Source organism: Sus scrofa, chromosome 1, assembly GCF_000003025.6.
Source record: "Sus scrofa isolate TJ Tabasco breed Duroc chromosome 1, Sscrofa11.1, whole genome shotgun sequence".
NCBI classification, from domain to species: Eukaryota; Metazoa; Chordata; class Mammalia; order Artiodactyla; family Suidae; genus Sus; species Sus scrofa.
In genome coordinates this window covers 109,263,652-109,279,068 of record NC_010443.5, presented here as the reverse complement: position 1 = coordinate 109,279,068, position 15,417 = coordinate 109,263,652, and the positions used below count along the sequence as shown (strand labels likewise).

Sequence of the window (15,417 nt, the reverse complement as noted above, 5' to 3'; positions counted from 1 at the left end):
GTGCACATAGCCTCTTCCTGGAATCCTTAGTTCATTTAATCATTCAAAAGGGGTATCATTTACCATCTCTCACGAGTTTCTTTGGCTTCTCATCTATCAAAGAAAAGCTGCGATTTTTGGAGCCTTTTGGAGGGGTCCTCTCCCCCTGAGGTGGGCCAAGGCAGCCCATGGCCACTACATGGGTGGACCCGGCCCCTGGTCCAGTGCAGTTTTGACACTACCTGGCGTTAAGTCGGATTCCCCAGGTAGGGGCACAGGCCCCTGCTAGACTCCCCAGTTAGGACAGCAGCCACGAGCTCTGGCGTTCCTAGACCACCCTCACTCTGACCAACTGGCTACATTCTGGAGTTCTCGCTATCGCTTAGGTTGAGTGATTTCCTGGAACAACTCAACTCAGGAAATGCTCTACTAACAGCTATAGTTTTATTTTAAAGGATACAACCAGCCAAAAGAAGAGGCCCAGAGGGAGGGTGAGGTCTGGAGGGTCCCAAACGTGCAGCTTCCATGTCCTCAGGATGTGTCACCCTCTCAGCTTACTGCCATGCGTCACCCACCAGGGAAGCTCACTCCAGCTTCCTACCTAGAGCTTTCATTGGGATTTCATTATGCAGGCTTGCTTGACTGAGTTCAGTCATATGACCAGCGATTCCATCTCCAGCCTCTTCATCTCCCTAGAGGTCAGTGGTCAGGATGAGAGTATGTTGTCAGAGCCTGTGTGGTCACTTGGGAAATGCTAAGGGGTTAAAGGCTTTCCTCCCAGGGACCTAGGACAGACTTGAGCCAGATATTTTACTTTTCAGCACTGGGTGAGGTTCCAGGGCTGGGTCTCCTCTAGTGGAAAGCTGCCAGGAATTGGAAAACATAGGCGAGCTAGGCCCTGGGGGCTCCAAGGGACACGTTTGGGAACTGGCAGCAAGTTCATGGGCAGGTATGAGCCCACAATGGCAGAGAGAACGGGGGCTGGCAGATGCTGAGATGCTAAGCGAGGTGGCCCCCAGCCAACTCTAGGAGTAGTAGCTAGTCCTGAGGCCCCTTGTCTTTGCCACATGGTCCCTGGTTGCTTCACCTTGTTTAAAAGCCCCCTGGCTGAGGGGTGTGCAGGCTGAAACCTCCCCCTCGTAGATGGCACATTTCCTAATCAAGACTTATTTTTTTCAGTAGTGCTGATAAAACCGACCCGATCTAGCCGTAGACTCATTTTCCTCTTGCCTGATGGGCTAGGCTCAGCAGATGGCCAGCTGGTCAGTGGCAGTTGTCTTCCATCCACCAGGGCTGTAAGCTCTAAGTGCTTTAGCTCCTGTTGTTGAATTGCGACAGTCAGAGGAGTCCCTGCAGGGATAGCGTTCACCGCACCCCTTCCAGGGGACTGTGAGGAGTACTGGAGGTGTTCACACCACATCTAGCATCTGCATACCTGGTGCAGGGGTTCCCTTGGAAATGTTAGCAGCTGTCCTTCTTTTGCTGCTGTTAGGTGGTTTGATGTTTGTTGTTGTTCCGGACTCCCTGTCACCTATCATGAAGCATTTTCTGTCAAATGCTCAAATACCCAGCCCAAGGTACATGATCGTAGGCTTTAAAACTGATATTGGAGTTCTCTTTGTTGCGCAGTGGAAATGAATCTGACTAGTATCCATGAGGATGCAGGTTTGATCCCTGGCCTTGCTCAGTGGGTTAAAGATCTAACATTGCCATGAGCTGTGGTGTAGGTTGCAGACACGGTTTGGGTCCTGCATTGCTGTGGCTGTGGTGTATGCCAGCAGCTGTAGCTCTGATTTGACCCCTAGCCTGGGAACTTCCATATGTCATGAGGGTGGCCCTAAAAATAAAAAAATTAAAGAACTGATATGAAAGCCACTGTGGGCCCACAGGTGTTGTGTTACAAGTACACGCTAGCCTCTGGTATCTTGCCAGCACCCATGGCAATGTCATCAGGTTTTCTTGGTGCCATCAGAGGAACTGGAGCCTGTCCTCACAGCCCGAATGAGCCCAGGTTGATGGATCAGGAGCAGAAAGCGGCGGCAGTAGTGGAGGGGGTGGGGGGGTTTCTGCTCTGACACCTCCCCTCCCAACACATCTCTGCCCTCAGCTCTGCCACCCATGATGTTTCAAAGCCTGAAAACAGATGGCTCCATTTATTTCTAAATGAGTCTCTCCAGAGGGGAAATTTGCACCAACAGCCTTTGAAGGTTATCCTTGTAAAAGTGTCTCTGAAAATAAAAATGACTCACTCAGTACCTTAAAGCCACCTTCTGGAGAGGAGCAGGGCAAATTATTTACAAGGAGCGTGCAGCCTAGTTGGAGAGATGGAGCTGGGGCTGGCCAAGAGGTAGTTGAAGGGGCAGGAGCTGTGTGCCAGGCACTGTATCGGACCAATCACACACGCCCTTTCACTCTTCCTCACAGTGCACCTGCCTTCTCACCTCTGTGCCTTTGTACTGGCTGTGTCCTCTGCCTGGTGATCTCCTCTCCCCGTCCCTTAGCCCATGGACTCGGGCTGAATGTGGATTCTACCTACCTCCAGGGCCCAGCTTCAACCTGGACACCTCTGCTTAGAAGTCTCTGATGCCAAGGCTGGCTTAGGAGCCCTTCTTAGGTGTTGTCCCACTTAGCTTTTACTAAGTAAACAAGCCATCCTAAAATGTGACAGCTTAAAACACTCCCATTTTTGTATTCTCTCATGTAGTTGCAGATCCATTGAGCCCAGAGGGGTAGCCCTCACTCAGGGCTCCTCCTGCCATTGCAGCCAGATGGCCATTGGGGCTTGAACACCTGAGGTTCAGTCACTCTTGGGTCTGGTACCTGAACAGAAATCACTCAGACTTTTGGTGGCTGAAGCAGCTGGAGCTCTGTGGGCACCCCTTTCTACTTCTGTGTGATCTCGCCTTGCAGTCTGCCCAGCATTCAGCCTCAAGATAGCCAGCCTCCGTACGCGGTGGCTAAGGATTTCAAAGACACATCTCCTGAGAGCGAGCGAGGCAGAAGCCCTATCATTTTCCATTATGTAGCCTCAGAAATCAGGCAGCATCGCTTGCTCCCTGTTTTTTCCTTTGAGGCCATTACCTTGTGATGACTGGCACCAGAGTTAATTCTCAGGGATGTAAGAGTCCAAAGGAAGGTTGACGAGGACAAAAATCATCAAGGAGGGCTTCTGGGAGGAGGTGGTATTGAGGCTGGCCCTTGAAAAGAGGGCTAGGATTTCGATAGAGCGGAGAGGGGAAGAGGCGTACAGAACCAGTCCCTGCAGGCAAGAGCGTGAGAGGGTGGAGCTATAGGAGGCCAGCCGGGTGCAGCTGTGACACTGCACCAGGAATGAAGGGGAATTTATCCAGAGAAACAGGCACCTCTTGCCCCATGGAAGGCCTGAGAAGTAAAGATGGACATGGGTCTGGTGAAGAGTCAAGGAGTCACTGTTCCTCAAGGTTATTTGTCTTGTTATCTTCTAAAGTAATTTTAGTCGTAACAGTCAATAGTTAATAGTTTTGTACTAACACAGTTGCCTCAAGAAGAATCACCCATGACTGAAAGATTTCACATCTCGTCAGATGTTACATTTGGAAAACTTATCTCGATTCCTTTGGCTTTTCAATTTCACAGGCTAAGCCCATTCCCGTGGCTCACCTAGCTTCTTCTTGGCCTTCTCTTTCGTTTGAGCATCGAAAAGCGTTACCATTTACCATCTCTCACTGGGTTCCTGAGCTTCTCCTCAAGAAAAGATGCAATTCCTTGGGCCATTTAGAAGGTTCCTCTCCCCCTAAGGACCATCAGGGTAGGCAGGGCCTCTGCACAGGGGCATCTAGTACCTGGTGCCATGCAGTTCTGACACAAACTACCTGACATTAGGTCAGATTTCCTGGGTGAGGACATAGTCCCCTACTAGACTGCTGTTATCCTGAATGATGAGGTGCCTGCACCCATCCCATCTCATCAGAATTTCACTGCAGAGCCATATTATGATTATTCCCAATTTGCTTTGGAACCCTCACCCAGGACCACTTAGCTACTTAGCAGTAGAGACAGAACTCGACTCCAGTACCCCAGGAACTTGGCTCTTTCCCCCACTCCCTCCCCAAATCTTGCTACCATTCAAGGTGTTTTTTAGGGAGCCCCACACCATCATTCTTTCATCCTCTCATTCACTCACTTGCCCAGCACCTGCTCTGTGCGTATCATCCCTGGCCTCACTCAGTAGGTTAAGGATCCATCATTGCTGCCAGCTGTGGCATAGGTCACAGATGCAGATCAAATCCGGCGTTGCTGTGGCTGGGGTGTAGGCCAACAGCTGCAGCTCCAATTCAACCACTGGCCCAGGAATTTTCAAACACTGCAGGGGCAGCTGTAAAAGGAAAAAGAAAAAATATAGACAACCTTGTTGTGCTCCGTAACGGGGATATAATTTTATATGCTCCTTAAGGTTATCTTTAAAAGAAGTGATGTGATTACATAAGAGATTGAGCACTGTTGTCATGTGCTTGTGGAAATGTTTTAGTTATCCTCCTCCCCGCCCCCCTCTTCTCAGGCCCAGCACACCCACGACGCCATCACAGAGGCTGCCCAGCTCATGAAGGAGGCCGTGGATGACATCATGGTGACACTGAACGAAGCTGCCAGTGAGGTGGGCTTGGTGGGAGGCATGGTCGATGCCATCGCAGAAGCCATGAGCAAGGTGGGTCTGGGCTCCAAGACACTCTCTACTCCTTGACCCCATTTCCTCCAAGGTTTCCTGCAACCCTTCCCTCCTTATACAGGCTCTTCTCTAAGGAGCTGTCCGTCAAGGCCGGCACCAACAAGCTGCCTCTTTTCCTGAAGGTTCTGATTAATGTGTAGATTTCTAGTGGCTTGCAATGTATTCTTCATTCTTTGTTATTTGTTAACTTTTGAAAGCCAGTTGCACCCTTCCTTCCACATTTATACAGTTGAGGGATAAATGGAGATGGAGAAGGCTTTATTGGTCCCCTTACTTATAAAATGGAAGTAATTATTTACCTCCCCTGTCTACCTCATATTGTTGTGAGGGACCAACTCCAAAGTGAAATAATGCAGTGAGTGCCAAGGGCTGGTCCTCAGAATGGCTCCTTTGGAATCTCTGGGACCATTTTACTTTACTGTATTTTTTATTGAATTATAGTTGATTTACAATTGTGTATTAATTTCTGCTGTACAGCAAAGTGATTCAGTTATACACTTTTTTTAATATTCTTTTCCATTATGGTTTATCATAGGACATTGATTATAGTTCTTTGTGCTATGCAATAAGATCATGTTGTTTAGCCTCTCCGTGTTGAATAGCTTACATCTGCTAACCCCAACCTCCCACTCCAGTCCTCTCCCACTTCCTCTCCTCTTTGGCAACCACAAGTCTGTTCTCCTTGTCAGTGAGTTTGTTTCTGTTTTGTAGTTATGTTCATTTGTGTCATATTTTAGATTCCATATATAAGTGGTATGTGGTATTTGTCTTTTTCTTTCTGACTTATTCCACTTAGTATGATGATCAGAGTTGATCCATGTTGCTGAGAATGGCATTATTTTGTTCTTTTTTATGGCTGAGTAGTATTCCATTGTGTATATGTACTACATCTTCTTAATCTATTCATCTGTCAATGGACTTTTAAGTTTTTTTCAAGTCTTGGCTATTGTGAATCATGCTGCTATGAACATTGGGGTGCATATATCTTTTTGAATTATAGTTTTACTGGATGTATGCCCAGGAGTGGGATTGCTGGATATATGGTAGTTCTATATTTAGTTGTTTAAGGAACTGCCATACTGCTTTCTATAGTGTAGAAACAGTGTAGGAGGTTTCCCTTTTCTTCACATCGTCTTCCTAGGAGCATTTTAGAATGCACATTCCTAACCTCATGATGAACCCTGATCACTTGGAATCTCTATGAGGTGGAGCCTAGTATTTTAAAAACCTCACCATGGTTCTGGTATCCAGCCAGATGCAAAAACCACTGAAATGGTAAATATAAAAGCTTCTCGTGGACAACAGACATAGATGGCCTCAGTATCATTTTTCCTCAAGTGACCCATCAGTTGAGCGTCAGTAGGGAAGGATGACTGGACAGTATCTCCTGCTTTTTCCCCAAGGAATCCTTCACTCCTCATGGCAGTTTGATATTCATTAGAGTTAGCAACCACTCATCAGCATCTAATTGCCATCCTCTGATAGCACAGCCAAGAATTTTAGACTTTGTGTTTTGAAATGTCCATTGTCAGCTTGTGAATACATTATTGTGGTTTTTCAGAATAATAAGTGGTCTTTAATTGCTAATTTAGAAAAGATTGGTTGACTTATATCTCCATAAGGAAACAATAGCCTGAAACTATAATTAGGATAATTGCCCTTAAACATCATGCAATCATTATCAAACTGACAAAGTCCCAAGCCGGGCTGGGATGCTGGCGGTCCCTGAGAGAACCCAGGCTTGCCTTGTCATAGCACTCCAGTAATTTCTGCTGTGGGCTTCTCATGCTTCAAATTTGGACAGTTTGGCAGAAAATGAGTGAACTCCTTCTCTTCCTCCAGGTCCTTGGATAAGTCTCAGTGGGTTGGTTTGGGTTTCAGAACATCAGAACACCAGAGCTTTGAGATTAAGCCATACATCTGCAAAAGGTATTGAGTAACGGAACTCTCAGGGTTTCTCAGTACAAATTAAAAATTGAAATGATAATCTTTTTCTTCTGAGGAGGTGTTTTTCACCATTGCCGCAATGATAGGGAAGAGTTCCCTAGAAGATGGAAGTCTTTGGATAGCCTTTGAGCCTTGCGTATTGGGATGGATCTTCAGGAAGAAAAGTGACTCTGGCGATGTCTGATTTCAGGGGTGGAGCAGCTGCTTTCTTGGCCCAGGAAACACTTGCTTCTGAAGGGCTGGGAAATAGGGCTCTATTACCTGATAGTAATAATTAAGAACTGCTAACGACATGAGCAGCAAAGGCTGGGAATCAAGGGTTTTTTCCCCTCAGTTCTGCAAAGTATATACTTGAGGTTTCATTGATACCCCTTAACTCCTGTCTACACAGACCTCACACCTAATATACCTCTTCCCCACTGTCCCTTTGCTAAGCCCACATGGCCTGCCTGTCACTCAGGACTTTGTATTCAGTGATACCTTTGGTGCTTTGAGCTCCTAAATAGCAGCACATTATAAATATATCATTTTCTATCTGAGTTTGGATTATTGGTTAAAACATTGATATACTGTTAGAATCATTGTCTAAAATTCTTAAAGGCGGCGAATGGCAGAAAAAATTCTAGTGTACCTAAAGTTGATCTAATGCGAGTGCAGTTCTCGGCGCTTTTGGAGCTTCTGCTACGGAGAGTTTCATGAGAGTCTCTGTATCTAAGCACCAGAAGATTGAAAATGAATAGGTTTCCACGAAGTCATCAGCTTTCTGGGTGACCTTGGGCAAATCACGCAAGCTCTCTGAACCTTGGTTTCCCCATTCAGTGAGCTTAGTCTTAATCTTTGGGATTCTATGACCAAGTCCCTTTTGTTTGTTTGCAGGATATTTTTTTCTTTTTGGCCAAGGGAGGATTAAAGGAACAAAACAAACAAAAATCCTGGTGTCTACATCAGTGATATTTCATAAAATAAACATACTAACACCCCCAAAACATAGGAAGGCTACAATCTCAGAATACAGGAATAGCCTTTCAACTAAATAAGTTTGGAATCCTAAAAAAAAGTCACTACTTTATTCATTCGTTGCTCACTGTCTTCACACTGACAGAAGGTTCATCATGGTGACCAGCAGCCACTATATGTTCTAAACTGCCCTCTAGCTCCAACATCCTGGCCTGTTTGCAGTTACACCACATCCCATATGAAGGCTCCCAGCACCTGGCTCAACCCTTTACAAGATACCCAGTCAACTTATACTAAGCGATGAGTCTCCAACTCAGTCCTCATTTGACCAGCAGGGCCCCAGTGGTGTGATAAAGTTATTTGTCAGTGTCTGACTCCTTGATGAAGAAACAAAAAAATCTACACTGGAGTTTGTGTTGTTGGTTTGGTAGAAATTACGTCCTAGCCTGTGCAGCCACATTATACTAGGCTGCAGTGCTACCTACATTCATTCAACTCACATTGTAGCTTGGATCTGCTCACAGCATGTCCCTCTCCTTAACAACTCCATGTAACCTTTTGCTAATTCCCCTCTGGTCTCTAGTCTCTTCCCAGACCACAAACTATGTGGCAGAGAGCTGCCTGGAGAGATCTTCTCAAAAATATGCCTACCCCAGATCCCACTGTTTTCTTCATGGTTCCTTCATGCCCCCTTCTGTTTTCCTTATGCACTCTTTTTATATTCATTTATAGTCACCTTATCTCTTCACCTAGAATATCATTCAGTAACCAGAGGTGACAGTCACAATGTACTGGTGGTGAGGATGGCTTGTCTTTTTCAGCATCCTCATCATAACAGACAGTATCATTATGTATGGTCATCCTCTCCTCTACCTTCATGGAGATGGCATATTATCTCCCTTGACCTTTGCTTCAACCTTCTGATGCTTGGATGTTTCCAGTAAAAGACCTGAGAAGCAGTTTAAATTCCTAGCTTGAGGCTGATTCACAAGTCCTAGAACCAGGTCTCAAGTTCACGTCTTCTGAGCCAATCAGTCCCCAGCTCTTCAAGGGACACACAACCATCCCACTTCTCCACCTCTTGTACTCCACACGGATCACACCCTTCTTGCAGTTCCTTTGGTGCTAGAGTTCGATGAGCAACAAGCTGTGGCTAGTGCTTCCAGTTCCTTCTCTTCCCCAACTTAGATCAGAGTGGGGCTTCTGGGTGCATGTAGACATCCATGGGCTACCCCATTCCTAGGGAAGCCCTTCATGATGTAGGTTTAGCCTCCTCACCCAGCTCGTTGCCCTCTATTCTGACTTCCCTGCAAGTGTCTGACTCACGCCCACCTCCGCATGCCTGAGCGCACTTCCCTCTCTCGAGACTCCTCCCCTGCCTTTGTATGCAGCAGACGCCTTGCCTGGTAAGACTTGGCTGAAGCATCATTCCTCCGAACAGCGCTCCCACTCCCCTAAGAAAAACGGGGCCCTCCCTTTGCCTGTGTGCCCTGAGCACCTGTTGTGCATCTCTAGCGAAGTCCTTATCACCAAACTTGGGGAGCCTGTCCATTCTGGGCCAAGGAAACTCAGAAGGCCTCCCCTTTTTTCCAAGTTCGGGATTCTTCAGAAGAACCCCCCCTCCACGCGCGCTTCAGCAGGGCCTCTGGTGACCTGTGGGTTGTTTTCCTCTCCTCTGTAGCTGGATGAAGGCACTCCTCCAGAGCCAAAGGGGACGTTCGTCGACTATCAGACTACAGTGGTTAAATACTCCAAAGCCATTGCGGTAACGGCTCAGGAAATGGTAAGGAGAAAACGGGCTGCCCCGCCCACTGTTGGTTGCCCTTCCATCCACCACACCACTGACTCTTGAGATCTGGGGTCTGGGCTGGAGAGAGATCAGGCCCCTGAGTTCCTAGTTCCCCTTGCGCCCCAGCTTTGTCCTTATCTGTGGTCTTTCTGGCTGCCTGTGGTCTAGAAGTCCCAGGCCACTGAACTGCTTATCTCATTCAAAAGCTCCAAAAGGAAATGAATGATGAATGAGATTTGAGCATGAGGACAGGGGAGCGAGGAAAGAGAGAAAATTAGAATCAAGGAGGAAATGAGAAGGAAATTGCAAGTTAAGGAGAAAGAAGAAAAAATCCTATATATCTCACAGAGGACTTGAAATGTTTTTATACATTATAGTTATAGTACAAGAGAAGACACTTGGGAATAGAACCAAAATTTTCTGATGGAATCAAATTATAATACTTGGACAAGACTTGGACAGTACTTAAAATGAGCAATAAGATATTGCCACTCTTGGAGTTCCCGTCATGGCTCAGTGGTTAACGAATCCGACTAGGAACCATGAAGTCGTGGGTTCGATCCCTGGCCTCACTCAGTGGGTTAAGGATCTGGTGTTGCCGTGAGCTGTGGTGTAGGTCACAGACATGGCTTGGATCTGGCGCTGCTGTGGCTGTGGCATAGGCTGGCGGCTACAGCTCCAATTCGACCCCTAGCCTGGGAACCTCCACATGCTGTGGGTGTGGCCCTAGAAAAGACAGACCAAAAAAAAAAAATTTGCCACTCTTACAGGCAAAGTGAAACTGTGATCATGTAAAATTTTTTTTCTCCTGACAACAAAAGCCATGTGACTTTTGGAGGGTTTTTTTTGTTTTGTTTTGTTTTTTTGTTTTTTGGTTTTTTTTGCTAAAATGCAATGCAGTCAGAATTGTATTATATGGATATTTAGATATAAATGGCATTGAGAGACAGTGAATGCTATCCTGATAGGTTAAAAAGTTGTACCCCCAAAAAATGTCCTCAAAGAATTAATAGACGGACATAGTAAAGAAGTTGTTAACTTTTGAAGGCTCAGATATCCCAGGGTAAAATTGAAAGATGCCTCTTTGATGCTGCCTCGTAAGCCTGAGTTGGAGGGACCAGATGGCTCCACCACATGGTTCCTGCCCCATCAGGCCCGGCGCCTCTCTGGATGGTTTTGTCATGTAGTCTTGTGTCCACTAGAGGTTGAGCTTGGACCACAAAGGCTTGCCTGGCTGCTGCTCCTCATTCTTAGAAACTCTGCAGTTGTGCCAGGCTCATTGCTGTTCGAAAGGACTTGGGCTGGAGAGGAAGGGAGGAACAGTGCCTGACTCAGAGACTCGGGGAAGGCTGGAGGCGCCGGGTCCCGCCCTGCTCAGAATTGCTCAGGGGCGGCTCTGGTCCCATCCGTCAGCCCTGCGGTGGCGGTTCCTCTGATCAGGGAGCACAGCGAGCAGGGGAGAAAATGTTTCCAGGGGCCTCAGGTGTTTCTGAAGTGTCTCCTGGGCTAGGTTCTCAGCTGGCCCATCTTGACCCTGAGTGTCCTCTGTAGCCGCTCCTGGGATGGCTGGTCGGGGTCCTTGGGGTGGGGAGGGGGGCGGTGAGAGTGCCCTCATGGCAGGGCTCCTCATGGCAGGGCTCACAGTACACAGTACAGCCTTGCTCTCCTGGGGTTCAGCGTGGGTTCCTTGGGAACCCACACCTCAGCCTGAAAGGTGACATTTCTTTTTTGGGGACCACACCCACGGCATATGGAGGTTCCCAGGCCAGGGGGCCAATCAGAGCTACAGCTGCCAGCCTATAGCACAGCCACAGCAATGCCAGATCTGAGCCTCATCTGTGACCTACACCACAGCTCATGGCAACACCAGATTCTTAACCCACCGAGCGAGGCCAGGGATCGCACCTGCAACCTCATGGTTCCTAGTCGGATTCATTTCCTCTGGGCCACAACAGGAACTCCCGAAAGGTGACATTTCATGGTAAACATGCCTTCAATGGGCCTCACATTCCCATCCAGCCTCAGTGGATGCACGGTCCTCTAACAGGATTTTTTAGGAGTTCCCTGGTGGCTCAGCAGGTTTAAGGACCTGGCGCTGTCACTGCTGTGGGCTCTGGTTACAGCTGTGGCCTGGGTTCGATCCCTGGCTGGGGAACTTATGCATTCCATGGTCAAAGCCAAAAAAAAAATTTTTTTTAATTTTTTAAGCCCTTTAAGATTAAGGATTTCCAGGGCAGGCTGGGGGAAGGTGACTGGAAAGAAAAAAAAAAACAATCAAAGACTTCAGATGCCTCAAAGAGAAAGGAAGTATTTTCACCCAGATGAGTAGGCAGGGCAGAAAAGAAGCCTCAGACCTGAGCAAGGCGCAGGTACCTTTCTGGGTGGCAGACAAGAATTGCCCTGTGAAAACTAAGGGGTGTTTTTGTCCCTTGGAAGGGAAAACTAGAAACTAGCATGTTATGTAGGTATAGGGTACGTGGTTTTCTATGAAACAGGAGGAAAATACAGAATATCTTGAGAGTGGAAAAGAGAGAGCTTGACCATTTAGGCTACAGTATACCCTTCCCTGAGTTTGTGGCTGAAGCGTTGTCATTCTTTGGCGCAGTGTTATTACAAAGCCGTATTCTGTGAGTTTCTTTGGCCCCAGCATTAGGCTTATCCATCACTTCAGTTACGATTTCCTAATGACCCCGTCCTCATGCCCGCTCTCGGCCGTGTGGGACCTGCTTCCGGGTTTCCAGAGACCAGATCAGCTGGGAGCAGTGTGCAACCAGGGCTGTGCCCCCTGTGATTTCTCTGGGGAGCTGACCTGATGACCCCTCAGGGCAAGGCTGGCCGGAAGCTGCTGCTCTCACGTCCCGAAGGGTGGACCCTGAGGCCCGGCCTCCTTGCTGAACAGCCTGAACCTGAGCATGTTGCATTGACCTGGGAAGGACCCCCTGGCGAGAGGGCCCTGGCCTGTCGTGTGGGCTGCGCATGGGCTTTGCTTGAACTGCCCTCTGCAGCGCCCAGCCCCAAATGCAAGCCACAAGCTTAAAAGTGAATGAGACCCTTTGGCATCCGGTGGTATTAACACGTGGTTCTCATGCTTTTCTCTGTGTGTCCGTGTGTGTTTGTGTCTTGCTTGTTTTCTTTTTCCAGATGACTAAGTCGGTTACTAACCCGGAGGAGTTGGGAGGACTGGCTTCACAAATGACCAGTGACTATGGGCACCTGGCTCTCCAGGGCCAGATGGCAGCAGCCACGGCGGAACCAGAGGAGGTCTGCCACCTTAAGTCCCTCTTTTAAGAAGCACACCCACCCTGGTGCCAACCCCCAGGGGATTCTCCATAGCTTAGCTCCACTCCAGAAGACCCCAGCGTCCTGGCCAGAACCAGGCTTAGTTCCCTCTTCCGTGCTGCCAGCCCCCCAGCTTCAAACTCAGTACCCCCACCCCTGCCCCATGCTTCAGGCTCACTGTCCTTCCTGAGGCTCTGACACAGCCCTGGCGCCGTCTGGGGAGGTGAGTCAGAAGGACTCTGTTAATAGAGCTCTGCCCGGTTTCCCATCCCCCAGCCTGTCACCTAATGCCAAGGGAAGAACACGCACTGCCACCCTCCTGTCACTTCCTACTCCTGCGTAGCAGTCCCCCTCAATCATTTGTATGTTTTCCAAAGGCTCACGGAAGTTTTAGAGGAACCAAGTGTAGGATTCAGCCACCCCTCCCTTGAGAAAGGGCCATGTATGTAGCTAACTTGCTTTCAGGAAACAGAGTCTTACACAAATATTGTTGGTGGCTTTTTAAGAACTGGCCCAGATCCTTGTCCCCATACCTCCCATGGACTCCTCTTCTTACTACCTCTCTTTCCTAAATTCACTTTCCCTGGTGGCCAAGAGGACTTGCACCCATAAGAGTCTTAAAATAGCACAAGTTTGACTCCAGAGGCCCCTTTCTCAGCGGTCCCATGTCTAGTACCTCTGAGAAGTTGAGTGGTCCGTGGGCAAGCAGGCGGGGTGGGTGGGGCTCTGAGGTGCCTGATTATATCAGTGTTAACACGGAGAAGGGGCCCAGGCCCAAGCTCTAGATGGCTCCTTAGAGAAAGAAAGCTCGGTCTGCGATAAAGAATAATGGAGTGGATTGCAGGGACCCTGGGAAGACAAGGTAACTCCATCCCTGAAATTCAGAAAGCTGTTTATGGAGGGCGAACCCTGTTCATGGCGTCCCTAAGGGCGCCGGGCTATCAAGGCAGAAGGCTTTGGCTGGTCTTCCCTTCTCCTTGTGATGGCAGACAGTGTCCCCAAGTTACTCAGTGCTGCTGTTTCTCCTGGGGGGGTCAGGTCTAAGCATGTCTTCACAAAGACTCTCAGCGACACTACAGAAATGAAGACCCAAACAAAATCACTTTCTAACGTATGTTGTAACAATGCATGTAAGCGGGAGTATCATATATATGTACTTGTTACATATATATCCAGCATGGGATGACTGCGGTTTCTAACAGTGCCTGCATTTTGAGATTTTAGGATGATTGAATATTTAAGTTGCGGCATGAATAATTCTATTGGCAGTGAGTCTGTTTAGTCACTCCCAGGAAAGAAAAAGCATCAGAAACCTGCATCAGGATCCTGTTGCTTGTTTACACAGGGCCCATCTCTTTTTTTAAAGCAGACTCCCTGTGTTAGTAAGATCATCTGGATGTATCATTCATTTAACATGTAATTTTGAATTTCATAAACAAGTGTTAAGAGACTTTGTGTTAGCATAAGGAAAAGCGTGGTTGGGCAAAAGGAAGAAGTGTTTGGCTTTTTGAGAGGATTGAAAACTAAGAGACTGTGACTGTGAGAGAGGTTCGTATAGCTGTCTCCAGAAATCTTGAAGAACAGGATCGACATGCATCTTCCTTGCTTGGTTTCACTACCGACCTGCTTACTGAGCGAAGACCCAGTGATCTCTGGAGTCCTTTCCACCTCTGAGTTCTAATGAGCTGGCCTACCCCATGTGCCCATGTGGGAAACAAGCACTTTTCTCATTGCAAGCCAGAGCATTGAAGCAAAATACAAAAGAAATGCCAAAGCATCCAGGAAAGAAAATGTTTTAGTAAAAGCACAACGGGAAGTGACTTTAGGTACTGGCCCTGCGTTTGCAGCAGCTGACATTTCCATTAAGGTTTTGCCTTTTCACCGTTATGTCTTGAGATATGTTTTACATTCCAGACACCCAAGCAGTGTGACCTGGAGTGAAAAGGGGCAGAGAGAATATAAAATTACCAGGGGCTTGCTAAGGAAAATTCTTTGTGTGCATTTGCCAGACAGATATTTAGGGGAAAACTGAGAAGGTTAGGAGATCCCTGAAGCAATGTAGTTTTTTATTCCTAGACTCTGGAATTATTTGTATACCCAAGAGGGCCCCACATCACAGCATGTGAAAATATTTGTATCCAGGGCAAATAAGAAGCTGCCCCTTCACTGCGGTCCCGCAGTCTGCTGTGCAGAGTCAGCGTTTTGGTCTTTTCCAGAATGCGACAATTACAGGAAAAGTCCTAGCTCTGCCCTCTCAACATCAAGCCAGGGCTTTATCTGCTAATTTTTCCATGGAAAATTCAAACTTTTCCTAACATCCCTGTGAAAACTTCTTTCTTCAGAGAAGTTAAAACCCCCCATCAGCTCTGTAATTTATGATGTTTCCTCTTTCCAAAAAAAAAAAAAAAAAAAAAAAAAAAAGATGAGAAAAATGTAGATCCCATGAGCCACAGGCTTCTCAATGAAAATGCTGGGGGAGAGGTTTGGTAACGACGGCACTGTCTCTGAGGACACATTGCCATAACCACTTGTAATGCTGCACGTCTTAAAAGCTGGCAGGAGCATTTGTCAAGAGCCTGTGGTGAGAACCACAGCCCTTTCCCCTGAAGAATTCTCTGAAACTTTCCACTCCGGGAAGCACACTTTCTGTAGGTGGGAGAGTGGCACCCTGCTTCTGCTGTGCACGCCAGTTTTTCCTGCCGTCCGTGTCTTCTAAGGAGAAACTGTAGTTTGTCAGATAACATCCAGTATTGCCTTTCCA

At 47.6% G+C, this 15,417-nt stretch overlaps 1 protein-coding gene across 14 annotated transcripts in view; it reads left to right on the top strand.

Moving 5' to 3' along the window:
* The window catches only part of TLN2 (talin 2), a 472,001-nt gene that overhangs the window by 401,595 nt on the left and 54,989 nt on the right, over window positions 1-15,417 (top strand). For 12 of the 14 annotated variants that reach the window (XM_021094283.1, XM_021094275.1, XM_021094269.1 and 9 more), the window contains 3 exons: window positions 4,517-4,663; window positions 9,270-9,371; window positions 12,519-12,638. In XM_021094283.1, the coding sequence (XP_020949942.1) occupies window positions 4,517-4,663; window positions 9,270-9,371; window positions 12,519-12,638 (369 nt within the window). The remainder of the gene's footprint in view (window positions 1-4,516; window positions 4,664-9,269; window positions 9,372-12,518; window positions 12,639-15,417) is intronic. The other 2 variants (XM_021094340.1, XM_021094320.1) reach the window with 1 other exon arrangement.